The sequence below is a fragment of the Panicum hallii genome, chromosome 9 (assembly GCF_002211085.1).
Source record: "Panicum hallii strain FIL2 chromosome 9, PHallii_v3.1, whole genome shotgun sequence".
NCBI classification, from domain to species: Eukaryota; Viridiplantae; Streptophyta; class Magnoliopsida; order Poales; family Poaceae; genus Panicum; species Panicum hallii.
This window is the reverse complement of record NC_038050.1, coordinates 67,079,994-67,094,728: the sequence shown is the minus strand read 5'-3', so window position 1 is coordinate 67,094,728 and position 14,735 is coordinate 67,079,994. Positions and strand designations below refer to the sequence as shown.

The 14,735-nt window shown below is 50.4% G+C and overlaps 2 protein-coding genes and 1 long non-coding RNA gene across 3 annotated transcripts; all 3 read right to left on the bottom strand.

Moving 5' to 3' along the window:
* Window positions 1-924: 924 nt before the first annotated feature.
* On the bottom strand, window positions 925-2,184 carry LOC112872947. The gene has a single exon (XM_025935984.1). It carries the CDS (start codon window positions 1,789-1,791, stop codon window positions 1,150-1,152), a length of 642 nt encoding a protein of 213 aa, XP_025791769.1. The 5' UTR covers window positions 1,792-2,184; the 3' UTR covers window positions 925-1,149.
* A 2,901-nt stretch (window positions 2,185-5,085) lies between these two features.
* On the bottom strand, window positions 5,086-7,722 carry LOC112872946 (type IV inositol polyphosphate 5-phosphatase 9). Its single transcript, XM_025935983.1, has 4 exons — window positions 7,510-7,722; window positions 7,138-7,328; window positions 6,388-7,038; window positions 5,086-5,745 (listed from the first exon to the last, which is right to left on the bottom strand). Exons 1-4 carry the CDS (start codon window positions 7,534-7,536, stop codon window positions 5,223-5,225), a joined length of 1,392 nt encoding a protein of 463 aa, XP_025791768.1. The 5' UTR covers window positions 7,537-7,722; the 3' UTR covers window positions 5,086-5,222.
* Window positions 7,723-9,510: 1,788 nt separating this feature from the next.
* On the bottom strand, window positions 9,511-10,964 carry LOC112872948. The gene is made up of 3 exons (XR_003224736.1): window positions 10,885-10,964; window positions 9,788-9,964; window positions 9,511-9,667 (listed from the first exon to the last, which is right to left on the bottom strand). It is a non-coding gene; the product is annotated as an uncharacterized LOC112872948 (long non-coding RNA).
* Window positions 10,965-14,735: the final 3,771 nt, after the last annotated feature.

Below are 14,735 nucleotides of genomic sequence, written 5' to 3'. Positions count from 1 at the left end.
CAACTCTAACAAATCCTCTAAACAACCTCCAATCTCAAAGTCTAGAGGGTGAAATAAAAAAAGATGCTGGACAGCAGACCCTCTACTGAGCTCTCCATTGTTAGTTATAATTGAGGACTATTGTTGGAGTTGAATTAATTTAGAAACCTCTAAAAATAAAAAAATAATAAAGACAACCTCTATTTAGTATTTGGAGGGTCTGATTTAGGGCTACTGTTAAAGTTGCTCTTGAGCATATCCAAAAGACTCTATATATTTAGGAATAGAGATTTTGGTTAAAAATTAACCTTCAACAGCTTCTTCGATTGGATATCTAAATATAAATCTACTCTTTCAGATTTCTCGCTAGCGATAGCGAAAGATGGAGATCGAGAATTACTCTCTAGACTACCACAAGATATAGAAAATGACTTTTACTCAAATGACTCTCTAAATGATGATTTAGTAAGTAGATTTTAGAAAAGCTCTTGGAGATGCTCTTATAAGTTAGAATTGAGATCTATTGCTGAAATTGAAGCAAATTTGGAAGCCTGTACCCCATTTAGCATTCGTAGGGTCTAATTTAGAAATCATTGCTGAAGTTGCTCTAACGCTCCCCTGCTAACATGGGTCATCCCTTGTCGGCTTTAATTTCTAGATCTTGCTTGGATTTTTTTTTCCTTTCTGTTGAATGATTTTTCTACTCTCTCCATTTTTATTTACATATCACATTAGGTTTGTCTTAGTCAAATTTAACTTTGATCAAATCTATAGAAAAATATCCAACTTATACGCTATCGACATATATTTCATGGATTCAATAAAATAAATTGTTTATTGTAAATATTATTATTTTTTTTCTATAAATTTGGTCAAAGTTGACCAAATTTGACTTAAGACAAACCTAATACGACGTGTAAATAAAAATAGAGGAAGTATACAAATGTGATAACTTTTTTCATTGAAAAGGAGTTCGAAATCCATCTATCAAGTTGCTACATCCCAGAAACAGATGGGAATCCGCCATGACATGGCACATGCACCATGGTCTCGCATTTGCAAATATATCGTTTTTTAGAGAATTTGGGAATGTATTGTGCATTGTCGCGCAAATTCCGCTTTGGAACAAAGAAAGAAACGCAGAAGCGGAAACCGTGTCTGATGACACGATCAGCCGTCAGATTCCACCGTGAACGAGCGCTCAAACTCAGCGTCCATGAGGACGCCCGCCACGACGTGCACCACGGTCTCGCCCCTGACGATGTCGGCGCACACGGACCGCACGCCGTTGACGAAGACCGCCCCGCGCGCGGCGTCCCGGGAGGCGCGGATCCTCAGCCCGGACACGGAGTCCAGGAGGCGCGCCGGCCCGCGCGGCGGCACGTCCGCGGCGAGCAGGCGCCGGGGCACCGCGGAGAAGCCCAGCACGCGGGAGAGGACGGCGGAGGTGTTGTCGTCGCCCTCGGCGGCGGCGCTGGCGTTGGACCCCTGCAGCTTCAGGACGCGGCGGAACGAGGCCGGCGACGGCACGAAGACGGTGAACGGGAGGTCCTTGGGGAGCATGGACACCATCGCGTCGCCGAGCTCCCCGAGGCCCGCGTCGCCGCAGCGTGGCAGCGCCGTGGAGGGGGAGGATCTTCTGCCCCTGGCGAGGCGGGACGACGGCGCCGGGGGAGGTGAGGTGGAGAGGAGCACGAGGAAGAGGACGAGGAAGAGGAGCGTGGACCCGACAGCGATGGCCACGGCGAGGAGGCGCGGCTGCGTGCTGGCCGGGGAGAGCCTCCGCTTCCTCCTCGTTGGCGTCCTGTTCATCTGCTGCGATCAGGATAGGCGGCAGCAGATCGAGGGAGCCGAGACTCTGAAAGAGCGCGTGGTGCCAGCGTTGCTGCCTGTTGCTTGCCGGGGTGGTTACTGGTTGCCATTGACGGCTGCATCAGCACGTTCCGCTGTTGCAGGCGCGCGCATCGATCACGGCGTTGTTTAGAGTTTTCGTACGCTTTAGACTTCCAAGCAAGAGAGACGCGACATCAAGGCAGCTGGGCGTGAGGAGAGGATGCAAACGGCTTGGGGAATGGGCACGGCGCGAACGGACACGCCGGATCCGGCTACCTGCCCGTGCGCGTTCCCGAGGTCAGACGGGCGGCCAGCAACGTGCTTACTTGGGCCGTCAGGGTGTGTGACTCAACCTGACTGAGTGGGCAGTGGCCGGGAGCCCGGAAGGCCGGACAGGTCATTGAAAGCGCTTGCTTCTGGGTCGCTCGGGTGCTGCTGGACAGGCCCGCGTTTCTCGCCGCCGGAGTGCGAGCCGGGAAGGCGCGAGGCCATCCTTCTTCCTTAGTTCCTTGCCCGGCGGCGTCGTCGCCCTCGCCCACACGGCCGCGCCGTGCGTGCGGACGACGATAGCGGACTGGCTCCGGCGCCCGGGGCCCAGGCTGACGGCGCATGACGAGATCCGGCGACGGGCCGGAGCAGCAAATCTCCGGCACGTCTCGACTGCGTTCATGCTCTTCCTTCGCTCGCTCCCAGTCCTCGACACTTGTCCCGGATCCATTGGAGTTTGGAAAGCGATTTCTTGTGCTCGTCACTAGCTGACTCTGTGAATTGTGATCGTGCTGTGCTCCGGCAGTTTTGGGGTGCGTTGCTCACCACCAATCATACAGTATACAAGGACACGGATGCTGATTCGCTGAAAGCCAGCAGCAGCCCCTCTTTTCAGAAGATGTTGATAGGTAAGGCCACTATTGCTGCAGCCTTGTTCCAAGTGTCCTGATCAGCACATTCTGGAACCCATCCGATGGGATTATGGGAAGATATCAGTGCCACACTAGGTCAGTAGCTGACCCAGAGAGACGCGGATGTCAGCGCAGAACCGATGGCTGAAGGCTAGCTTGAAGGTATCCATCTACCGGTTACCAGAACATGCATCTTCGATGCCACATAGAAAAGCTCTGCAGCTAGCAGTGTGATGGCCAGACAAAGTAACCTAACCTATGCAGTGCATGATTGCCGGAGTAGGACCGCGACATGCATGCAGATGGCAGTAAGGAAACGACCTGCAGCCGCCACATGTTCATGCCATTTGTGGTGATGCCCACAGTTGCATGTCTCCCAATCTATCAGGCCAGTAGTCCCCAGAGCTGCCCTTCCGAGCTACAGTGGCGCCCAAAGTCCTGAACCCAAATTCGGAAACTCTGCCACTTAGCGTGAGCACTTAGCACTTTCTGTTTGGAGCATGCAGCCAGTGGTCCAGTTGCGGCAAAGATATTTCTCCAGCAAGCAGGCGACGAAGGACACAGATCACTCTAGACCATTTCCTGTCTCACCAGAAGTGTTCTTCCTCCCCTTGCTACCTCAGCATGGTAAGTGGCTGTGGAGGGGTTGACCTGCGAGCCCATTTGAGGATAGCCAGGGCCTACCAACAACTTGCCATTCTTGAGACCAGCAAGCAACTTGCATCATCATCTGATAGAAGTGCTGTTGTCTCCTGCGAAATCTTTGCCCTATGTCATGGATGAAAGATGGTATTTCTTCTGCAACGCTCTGCCACGCGATACCAGCTAAAACATGGATTAATGGAGCTTTCAGACAGATAAAAAAAGGAGGCAACTTGCTCATGAGCTGGTGTGCTGATGTGATTGTTGAGGGGGGTTAGAGACGCAATTTTCATCACTGGGAAAGCCTTTCTGAACTGAATGAACTTTAAGTATGATAATGATCAGCGCAACTTGGAAATGTTATCTGTTTACTAGTTCTTCTAGACGCCGTCGGCGATGATCCGGTGCACTGTTGTTACGGATCCAATGATTTCGCTATTTCTCTCGAGGAAGGTTGGACCCATTTGAGTATGATCTAGCAAGTGTTAGGTGATCCATGATGTAATATGATTGGTCATTTCTTTTTGCCGCTCTCTAAGAACTAACTTCGTGTGGTTATCGAGTGGAAACGCCACAATGGTCCAACGCAATTAGTTTTGCTGTTCCTTAAAGAAACACCCTTTGTGCATATATGTTTACTCTTGTGGTGGGGGAGAATCTTTGGGGATCCCTTGTTTAGGACCAGTACGTGCCATACATTAATCAGACTCTGGAATATCTGAAAGAGTGTACGACAACAGGAGACCTGAGATGGTTCAGGGTTCACACAATGTCTACCTTCTAGTTCAAATTCAGAATCAGTATAAATAATGCGCATAATGAACTATTTCTGAATAAACAAGGGTGATTTTCATTTCAAATACTGGGTACTGTGAGTCAAGTGCATAGATACAGTACAATATTTGGAGGCATAAATTTGAACTAGCCATTCGCACAGAGCTTGTTACAGTCATGAATACCAGCATGCTTAAATGATAAGCAGAGGCTATAGACAAAACTGCTGTCTCGCACCACATGCAGGGCAGCATCCTTGTCTTGGATCAAGCGATTTGTTCTGGGGAATCCTGACAAACAGAAGGAACAAGCAGCAGGAAACAAGACGGGGGACAATCTTAACAGAGCCCTTGAATTTAGGGGATGGATTGCGAGTTTCAGACCACCAGTTGTGCCGCGTATCGCCCAATTGCTATGGCCCACGCCACGCCACAATAGTTTTGAAATCCCCTGGAGAACACTTGCCACAGTGCCCACATTAGTTTTCATTTTTGAGGGGTCACCGTAGACACACGCGAAGAAAGGTAACATACTGAAATAGTTCACAAATCATCCAAGATCTGCTGAAAACTGTAATAGTATGTGGTTCTGAATACACCTCAATTCAGAAGTGATAACCTCTCTCCCTCCCCCCCCCCCCCTGTGTGTGCGTGTGTGTGTGTTTGTGGCAACCACACTTTTGCTTAAGCTACCCGCTGCAGCAGGCACTAGCAATGCCCCCCAATACAAAATTGCCGTCCATAGCCTGTTTTTTTACACCTGTTGATGTATAAAAGAAGAGAATTGATTGCACTCGTTTAGGGCCACAAATTTCTCTTGGCATGCTTGTCCATGGTACAAATTCGAGACAACTGAATACTCATTGGATCAATAAGAGTACAGATGCAGTTACAGAAAGTCAGGAACAGGGTGGAAAAAAAACATCTCTGTATCCTAGCTACCTGTAGATACGATCATATGAACACTCACTCAGAACTGAACAATCATATATACTCTCTGTCTCCGCTTTTGCCTGTGTACAATTGGAGAATTGGAGTGACGATTCCACCCTCTCCTCGAAGTAAGGCAGACCGGCGCTGCCTGGCGTCGTCCGTGTCAGAGAGTCTCGGCGAACCTGGCGCTGTTGACGTCGTCCTTCCGGAGCATCCGGTCGGCGGCGGGGCTCCTGGCCCTGTCGAACCTCTCGGACATGAAGAAGCTCCTGAGCGAGTTGAGGTTCCTGGGCGCGTCCACCTCCACGGTGAAGACGGCGCGGACGGGGCGGTGGTCCGACAGCCGCGACTCGAAGCGGTCGTAGCGCGTCTGGCTGAGCCCGGCCCCGTGCCACAGGATGCGGTCGCACCACGCCGGCGCGCGGCGCTTCTCGCCCTTCCTGCCGCCTCCGGCGGCCGCGCGGCCGCCGTAGTAGTTGTCGGAGTTGGGGTGGTACTTGTAGGTGGGGCAGAAGGCGATGTCGCCCTCGCTCCAGCCCCGGAACGCGCCGCCGCCGCGCGACACCTCGGCGCGCAGCTGGTCGTTCTCCAGCAGCGTCCTCCAGTCCCGCCGCTCCACCAGCAGCCGGGTCTTGGCCTCCGGCAGCGAGATCCTGTAGTTGAGGTCCCCCAGCAGGATCACCCGGCTGCACGCACGAACACACACAGAGAGCGCGTAAACAAACCCCGGTCAGAGCCTGCCTCATCATTGGTTGATCTTGGCTCTGTCTCTGTCTTGACTACGTGCTTTACTATTACAGTAGCACAAGCTGATGTGTGTGTTTTATACTTTGTAAGCATATCATCAGTATATAAAACAGGCAGTTGGGCGGTCGACCGGACCTGCCACGATCGGCTAAATTACTTTTGAACCTTGTGAGCTACCACTTACGCCAACACGATCGATGAGTATGCTTACTGGTAGTGGCATTATATTTATCTTCGCACATCTTGTACCGAGATCTATCCCAGATACGGCGATATCTACGTAGACCTACCCTTTGGTTTACCCGTCCCGTGGACGGTTCAGCTACCGGGTTGGTTGAATACGATTCATCAAGTCAATGGTGGTAAAAAAGAGAGAGAGAGAGAAACGGCCGCTGCAACGTTCATACGTGCGCGCGGTGCGTGTCAGCGTCAGCGCCTACTGTGCTGCGGTCGTGGCCAGGGAAAGCAAGCGCACAGTTTCCTGGCCGGCATGGCACTAGTGGATGGATGGACATGGACACTGATACTGATACGATGCAGCAGGTATAGTAGTAGTAATAATAGTATAGTGGGTGACTTACTCGTGGTCTAGAATCTTGTGCGGCAAGTTGAGGGCGTGCCCCCGCGGGAAGGACGTCCGGGCGAGGATCTCCGTGGCGTCGGCGTTGCGGTGCGCCTCGTCGCCGTCGCGCCCGCCCGACGCGAGGTGGCAGCACACGAAGCAGAAGCTCGTGTCGTGGAGCCAGAACCGGACGGACACGGCGCCCTTGTTGCCCAGGCAGCCCATGACGCCGCACCCCACGCACGAGACGCTGGCGCGCCGGACGAAGCGCCGGAGGTCGGCGCGCACCCACACCGTCAGAAGGATGCCCACCATCTGCTTGCTCACCACGCACCGGTACTCGCGCGCCAGCTCGCCGACGCCGCCGCCGTCGCGCACCGGGTGCACCTTCTGCCTGCCGCTATCTCCTCCGCCGCCGCCGCCGCCGGCCCCTCTCGGCGAGGACGACGACGCCGCGGACCGGTTCAGCGCGGCGCGGATGAGCTCGATCCACCGCATCCCGACGCGGCTCTTGTCCGCGCCCAGCACGTTGCGCGGCCGCAGCGGCACCACCTCCTGGAACCCGAGCACGTAGATGTCGTAGGGCCCGTCGCGGGCGTCCAGCCAGTCCGACAGGTCCAGGTCGTCCGGCGGCGCCACGCCGCCCACGTTCCACGTGCTCGCGAACAGCCTGCAGCAGTTGGATCAACGATCAGCTACCTGTATGCGAATAAACGAGACGAGAATGGCCGGCAGGTGACCGAGCCGGCGAACATGAATGCACACGTACTTGTACTTGAGGGTCTTGCTCCGCTCCTGCGGCCGCGCCCGCTTGACGCAGCGGCTGGCGTCCGCGTCGGGGCTGCACCCCCCGTCGTCGAAGGCGGCGTCGTCATCGGCGACCGGGAAGTCGGCGACGAAGGCGTGGCTGCCGGAGGTCTTCCGGAAGAGCTTGTTGGCCACAAGCCTGGGCCAGAGGACCTAGCAGCAAGCATGTGCGCACACCGCGGCGTCAGTTACATGTGGGAGAACGTAACCGTGCCATAGGCCGGTCGGATCGGAGCTGGAGCTAGCTAGAAAGAGCAGCCGGAGAATGGAATCGGGACCGGATAGGAGACAGGGAGAACGTTAGTGCGTGCGTGCGTGCGTCCGGGTGGCCTACCTCCGCTTGCTTTTGGTTCTCTAGCATGATGATGATGAATTGATGATAGGTAGCAGCACGATGGATGGAGCCGCAGCCCTGGTAGGCCCTCGATCGCGGTCGTCTAGGGTGGCCGCGAGCTGACCGGTGATGACTGCCGGGAGCTGAGCTGACAGGCGAGAGAGGAGAGAGAGGGCGAAGGCGCGCGAGCGAGCGGTGGTGTCAGAGCGAGGCCGGGGGGGACGGAAACGTTAGACGGGGAAGGGAAAGGCGGCTTAAATAGGCGCCGCGGAGCTACGCGCCAAGGCGCGAGGCGACAAAGCCTACGGAGCGGAGGCCGGAGGCGGAGCAGGCGCCTCCCGCGGCCCGCCCGTGTTCATGCACGGCCGCGCAGCCGGCCGGCGAACTGTGCGAGTGGATATGGATGTCGATCGGCGCGCGCGTGCGGTGCATGGTGGCGCCCGTCGTTGTGGCGAGCCAGGGAAATGGGAAAAAAGGGGGGCGGGTGGCAGTGACAGTGGGGGAAAAGGGTACCCCGCCCAACCCAAGTCGGCTCTCAACTTTCGAACGCTACCTGCAGGCGGTCAAAGGGTGGGGGATTACGGCGTTGATGGGGTGACTTGTCTGAGGGGGATCGGGTGATTCCAATCCTTGGCCACTTTATGGTTGGCTACTAGCTGGGCGCCAGCAGATGCATTGTCATCTCACCCCCTATTCCCCTGAAATGTGAATCCTCCGATTCTGATCGAGCTGTGTGTTCATTGAGGAGCGAACGATCAGGTGGATATGGGCCGGTTTAGCAAGCAGTTAGATTGCGTCTTGCGTGGACGGCTGCGAACACGTTGTTGTCTTTTGTATGTCCAACTGGCTGGCTGCTGTATTATTGTACTTTCTGAGAAACACACAACTATTTTTCTTGCACGTGGTTTAAGTATTGGAGCCTAGTATACACAGACTCGGGATAGGGAGGTTGAGGCCTGCATGTCGCCCAGGTTCCACTTGACCAACTTGTCTCTATTGGGCGCCACATCTTCCATGCTTGATAGAAAGAATATATTACATCATGCATCTCGTCAGAGAGTAGTCGGACAATCTTTTTTTTTTTGCTTCCTATAATGCTCAAGTTTAACTTGACCGTGTTAGTTTTCTTTTATCAACTAATACGTCACTTACGTGCATACATATACCGTAATTTAGCATGCAAAAAAAGATTCCTTTTACTTGTGTACACCTGCCGAGATTAGCTTCACATACAGTGTACTGATGAAAAAGATAGGATATATGATTCCCAGATGATGAGCTAGACTTTGCAGGTCAAAACAAAGTGTATGTATGTGCAGATAGGATGCAATGCAGATTCAATGTACAGGGTCTACAAAAATATCGATCTAGATATGATTCTGAGATACTGTTCCGATGTTGCATTCCAGCTAACTCCCGCAGGATTTTGGGTGCATATTGCCAAAAGGCCTAATGATGCTTACTAATAAGACCCTTTTTTTAGCGTTGTTCTCCCTTTCAAAAATACCCATGGCACAGCCTACCTCCTTGCTTGTCGTCTTTCGAATTTGCTTATGCTTTTGTCTCTTGTCCTCCATTATATTATTTATTGTGTCTTGGTGGAAGCTCCTGCATTGCTATACCTGTGTGCACCAACACTGCACTCTGCAGCTTGTAATCGTTCCTATCTCTCAACGGCCCAGGAAAAAAAAAACTTGAACCAGTTATAGTCGTGGCTTTATTCAAAATTCCATGCGCCTCTTCAAAGATAATCATATAGCACCGAGGATATACATCATAGAACCGCAGCTCACTATAGAATTATCTGTCCCTTTTGTTTTAAAAAAAATCATCCTTTTAGATTCAATTGTTTGCATAGCAAGTTCCTGTCACATTTTGAACAAAGAAAGCAAAGTGAAATTAGACAAAGTATTTCCTCGACAATGACAATCAGAAAGGCTTCAGGCTGCAACTTATCTAAACATATAGAGAAGGTCCAGCCGTCCAGGCCAGAGGGGGAAACTTCTCAATAGATTGTATGGAACCTTCATGTGGATCAAAATATATTCCTTGCGTAACTAACTCATGGCTCATTCCCCAGTAGTAATCTGAACAGGGAATATACCTTCCATCCTTCCTCACTCATCTAAAGCTTGTGGAATGTTCGTCAATTTGAATTCTGCAATGCTAAATGTGTTGCATAATGGTACATTAGCCCCGGAGAAATATTGGAAAAGGCAAATGGCCAATGGAAGTTCAGACTTCACTTTTTTTTAGAAAAGGTATAGAAAATTCTGACCTGACATACTGCGGACACAAATTGAAGGGTGGTGGTTGAGTTTCCATCAGAGCAACGAGCAGCTACAGTTCAGACACGATGCATCGTCCATCTGATCCTGAGCTATCTTCATTTATCCCTTCTTGTCCATCTGTTCCATTGGTCCTGTTGAGCGTCGTTCAGCCGGCCAATCATTGTCTGAAACAGAAAAAGGTGCAAGCGCAGGTGGGAAAAGGGGAATGTATTCTTGACATGCAGCCAGAAGCTATACAATGATCACGCAGGATTATATAACTAACTTTGTAAACTAATACATAAAAGCTGAGTCATTAGTGGCCATAATGATCCCCATAGGTACGGCGATTCCTCGTTAATACCATTTTTATATATTTCAGCGAAAGCTCATTCCATTTTTCTAGAGCAAAGCACCCCAATACATCAATCTTCCCTTTCTGCAATTGTTTCATGCTTATGTCAGCTTCTGAACTATCATTGTACCCAAGACTGCGAGATACTCCTGTGTGTCTTTTGTGATAGCCATTTTGCAGCTTTTGAACAAATAATTAACCAAAAGAAATACACTTCAGTATTATGTAGCATAAAGTGTTGTTATCACATAAATAATTATTATATTCTTGTATTGCCAATAAAATTCTAGATTTGGTAGATAGATGATTAAGTCATGTTGCAGTTTAAGCAGGTAAGTGCATCCCTTATGCACAAATGAATTGGAAAGCCCATTTAACCGAATCAAGAATTAGGAGAATAAGGTTGTGCATTTCAGGTAATTACTTGCAGAAGCATCTCTAACCATTAAACAGAGAGTCATTTCAGGAGAAAGAAACTATTAAACAGGGACATACTATCTCTGGAAGCTGAAACATAGGTGGGTAAGTTAGAAACTTGTTTGCTTCATGACTCTTGAGTATTTTTGTTACTAGGATAGGTACCTGACCTTTCAGGTTTTCTCCCTGACTGAAGGACCATGGTATATGATTTTACAGTGAAATTGTCACAAAACCTTTCAATATTTTGCATGGTTAGGTGTGCAAAGGTTAGAATTAGGCTGCTCCACATTGTGCCAGGCACCATATCATCATAAGGTATAGAAACCTTACCAGAAAACATTCATGTAAGGCTTGCAAGATGCCCCTGACTTGTCTCTCAAAGTTCCTGTAAATTATTGATAATTGGACCCTGCATGCAAGAAATAGCAGAAGAAAGTTAAGTCAGGCAACAACTGTGTTTGCGTAATACATTGATCAGCAAAGACAGAGACAACTCAAGATTTGGAAAGCATATTTCTTCCATCACAAATAGTAACTCGACTCATAGAAACGGGGCTATTTCTTTTAGTTTTCTGAAAGAAAATTTCCTTTAGCTGTTACCGGAAATGCTGATGCACCTCTATTAAAAAAATGCTGCTACATTTGTTTCTTTCAAGAGAACGAGAATTCATCCAAAATGTAGTCGCACTGATGTACTGTATTAATCTTCCTGATCCAATCAAATCAAATAAAAACTGTCTCAAAGACTAGGCTTTCACTAATCCATTTTGAGCGGATCACAGAAAGCCAAAAATCCACGTCCGAGAAGGTCGAAGATATTTATGATAGTGACTCATGGAGTTGTGGAAGCCAGATATCCTCTCTATTACCAAATATTCTCACTGCAAGTTGCAAATAAACTTGTCATGTGTGATATCAAGAGACACAAAACTATTATGCTGTGTGTTTCAGCGGTCAATAAAAGAACCCACTGCCTGTTATCTTAACTAACCAGGTTTGGAATATGTATTTAGTCAGAAGAGATAGTAAGCAACATCGATTTAGAACCCAGCAAGTTGCCAGTGATGATGCCTACCATATCTGTTTTGATCTTCCCAGAGAGAAAATTATCGAAGGTTAAGTACCAACAACTTCTACTTGTACGTATACTAATGCCCAAGAAATACCACGGATTAACTAACCACCTCGTCCCCTAACTTATCCAAATTTTAGCCAGCACGGCACAAACTAGGCCAAAGCTATTGAGCGGGTTCACATTAATCCAAGAATCAATTCTCGATGAAGCTCAAATTGCTACCGGGTCAAAATGCGCTCCCAATAATGCCCCAACAACACGGTCGGCCATTCCAAAAAAACGAATTCGATCACAATCGCTGGCATGACTTGTTAGTCGTTACCACAACAGTATTTCTTATCTTGAAAATCGGTCATAGTCTAGCCTGTATAACCTAATGTTCAAGTACCTTAACTGATCAGCTAATTTTCGTTGGCCGTGTTTCAGTTTTTCACATCTTGGACTATTTCAATATACTATTTTCAGAATCATAAGGCCACAGCGTCTGATAGTCACATATGCGCATAATTGTTCTTGCAGTGGGCACCAGTCTCACTCTCTCAATATGTTCTGGAGAGCACAAAGCCACATAGGCTATGGCTTAGCTCACAGTTCTGATGGCCTGTGTTTCTTGAACCTTCTACTTGCTCAATCTGCCTGATTTTGTCATACGGATCTATCATGACTTTTCTGTACGTTCTTGTGGCCATCCCAACTTCCCTACGCTCACCGTGGGCCTGGGATGAGGTGTAGCTACTCCAGCGGTCAATGTCACTAGTCAAGTTGCATCACTAGCTTAGCATCTTGGGCAATAGTTTTGGCCGGAGCCAATTGCTTGTGTCATGCATGCCTGACAGAAGTTAGATACAAAGCATACAGATACTAAATTTATACTTCCTTTTGCGATCAATGCCAAATTTACCCCTGTTAGCCATCACATGATCTAACATTGTAAGTGACCACACTACTTTACCAAATCGTCAGCTTCCCCTTTCATTGATCGGTGCCGCCGGTCATAGCTCATAGGGCGAGGGTACGGTGGCGAAGACAAACCAAATTCAAGTTAGTTAACAACCGGAATTATTGCCGGCTTGGTTGGGCATCAGATGGATCATTGTGCTTGTCTGGTTGCACACGCCTAAGGTTTCGCCAGTAACGGACTTGGCACTTGCCGACCCTGGCCCATGCGACAGGAACAGCGATGTGGAGTATACAAAGTTGGGAAGATCATATCATAAACTACACGCTTAAGCTAACTTCATGTGAGGGGGTATGTTTTCGCACCGGTGGGATCATTTGTTGGTGGGCTGGCAGGAGGAACAGAGCAGAGTTAGTGAGTTCCCCCAACCTAATCATGCGGGTTAATTTAAGCCTGAAGCCTTGTCGGTTTTATGGATACGCTAACGACATATATCTATTAATCATTTTTCCCTGGTCTTGTCAGATTGGCTGTGATGTGCTTGTATAGATAGACTAACACAACTGACGGATCGTGTCAGGCAATGAGATTGGCAGACTGACCAGTAATCAGTCTGGACTCTGGTTTCTCGTGGTGGCAATGCAGATTGCGTACCAAGTTACCGACGACAGAGACATTGGGAGCATATAGTCCCACTACACCGGGAGCTCCTCCTTGCTGTTCTTCAAACGCAAACACGGGGGAGCTATGCAGGGTTCGATATATCATGGGGATAGTATTAGATGAAAATGGGGGGAAAGCCCGAGAAAGGAAAAATGCATTGGATAGCAGAAATGGCAAAAATTACCAGGCGAGGGGCGGGAAGATGGTTCGGTCTCGGCATCAGAGCACGCGATCTGACCTTGATTCCGTCGTTGGAGGACGGCGAAACGATCAGCAGAGTCGCATGGCGTGGCGCCTGGTTCCGGCGGCGCCCATGGAACGATTGAGGTTTTGGGGGGGTAGAGAGCGGCGCCACGGGCAGGCAGCGGAAGCCGGAACGCTACCCCCTCTCTACGCGGTTTTTCAGCACCGGCATCCCAACTCCCACGGCCGCGCGTCTCCCAGCGCCGCCCTCTCGCTCGGCGCTCGCCCTGCGCTGCCGCGCTGGACTTGGGCTGGTTGTCGCCTGTGTTTGTCTGTCTTCTTCTTCTTCCCGCCGCTGCCGCCGCAGGCTCCAAGGGCAGGCCGAGTTCGTAGAGCCCAGGAGAACTTGCGTGTTTACGGCCCAGTCAGTGAAGCCGTTAGACTCCTGAGCACCGGCCCGTTCGAGGCCCACTGGCTTTGAAAACGCTTCACTCTTTTTTTTTTTCGCACGCTCGACCGTGTTATTACCGTGCACTAGCCTCCATGATTTTAACATGTGCCGTGTACAAATAACTCGTCGCGTGTGACTCGCGTCCGCGTAGCGCTGAAGGCTGAACAATTATGCTCTGGAGAGTAGAAAGAAAGAAGACGCACGGCACGGTCCGGCACCGAGGAATATGCGACGCATCAAGCGATCCCCCTCCGAAAATGTACCTCGAATATTCGCACCCAACCGCATGTCCGCACCACCATGCCAGCGACGAGCACGGAACCTGGCACGGCACAACGTTTCCTGAAAAAGGCGAGAGGGAACAGACGTGGCAGCGGGCAGCTACGAGCTATTATTTACACCCACAACAGGGAGCGCGCGTCGCCTAGGCATCCCGGGGTGCACCGCTGACGCCGCACCCGCACGCACACGGAGGGCACGGACACGGTATTATTCCCACCAGCACCGGCTGGAGCTCGAACCACTTCTCTACCAAGCTACGTGCACGGTTCATCTATCGCCGCCGCCGATGCCTACCTGGCCGGAGAATATGCCGTTGTGTGCCGGCATGGGTTGGGGATCGGATGCGCCCAAACCCTACGATCACGCTCGCATGCTTGGGCGCAGTTCGCACATGGCGATCCATGTTCCTGCTCGCCCCCCAACAGCTCAACGACTGGTTGGTGATCCGGCTCCGATCCGAGCCCTGCCGTGCACACTTACCAGCTCGCTCAAATTAAATCTCATGTAGCACGAGCGGATCATCAGCTGGCATTCCATGTTCGTCGCCGTCCGTTCATATCAAAGTTTTTTTTTTCCAAAAAAAAGGTACGTTCATATCGAAGTTGATCCAGCCAGCCGAGTGCCATCCA

Coding starts and splice junctions, on each gene's coding strand:
- LOC112872947 (XM_025935984.1), bottom strand. CDS start 1,791: ATGAACAGGACGCCAACGAGGAGGAAGCGGAGGCTCTCCCCGGCCAGC.
- LOC112872946 (XM_025935983.1), bottom strand. CDS start 7,536: ATGCTAGAGAACCAAAAGCAAGCGGAG. Junction 7,039..7,137: donor AGCAAGACCCTCAAGTACAA/GTACGTGTGCAT, acceptor CAACTGCTGCAG/GCTGTTCGCGAGCACGTGGA. Junction 5,746..6,387: donor CACAAGATTCTAGACCACGA/GTAAGTCACCCA, acceptor TCGTGCGTGCAG/CCGGGTGATCCTGCTGGGGG.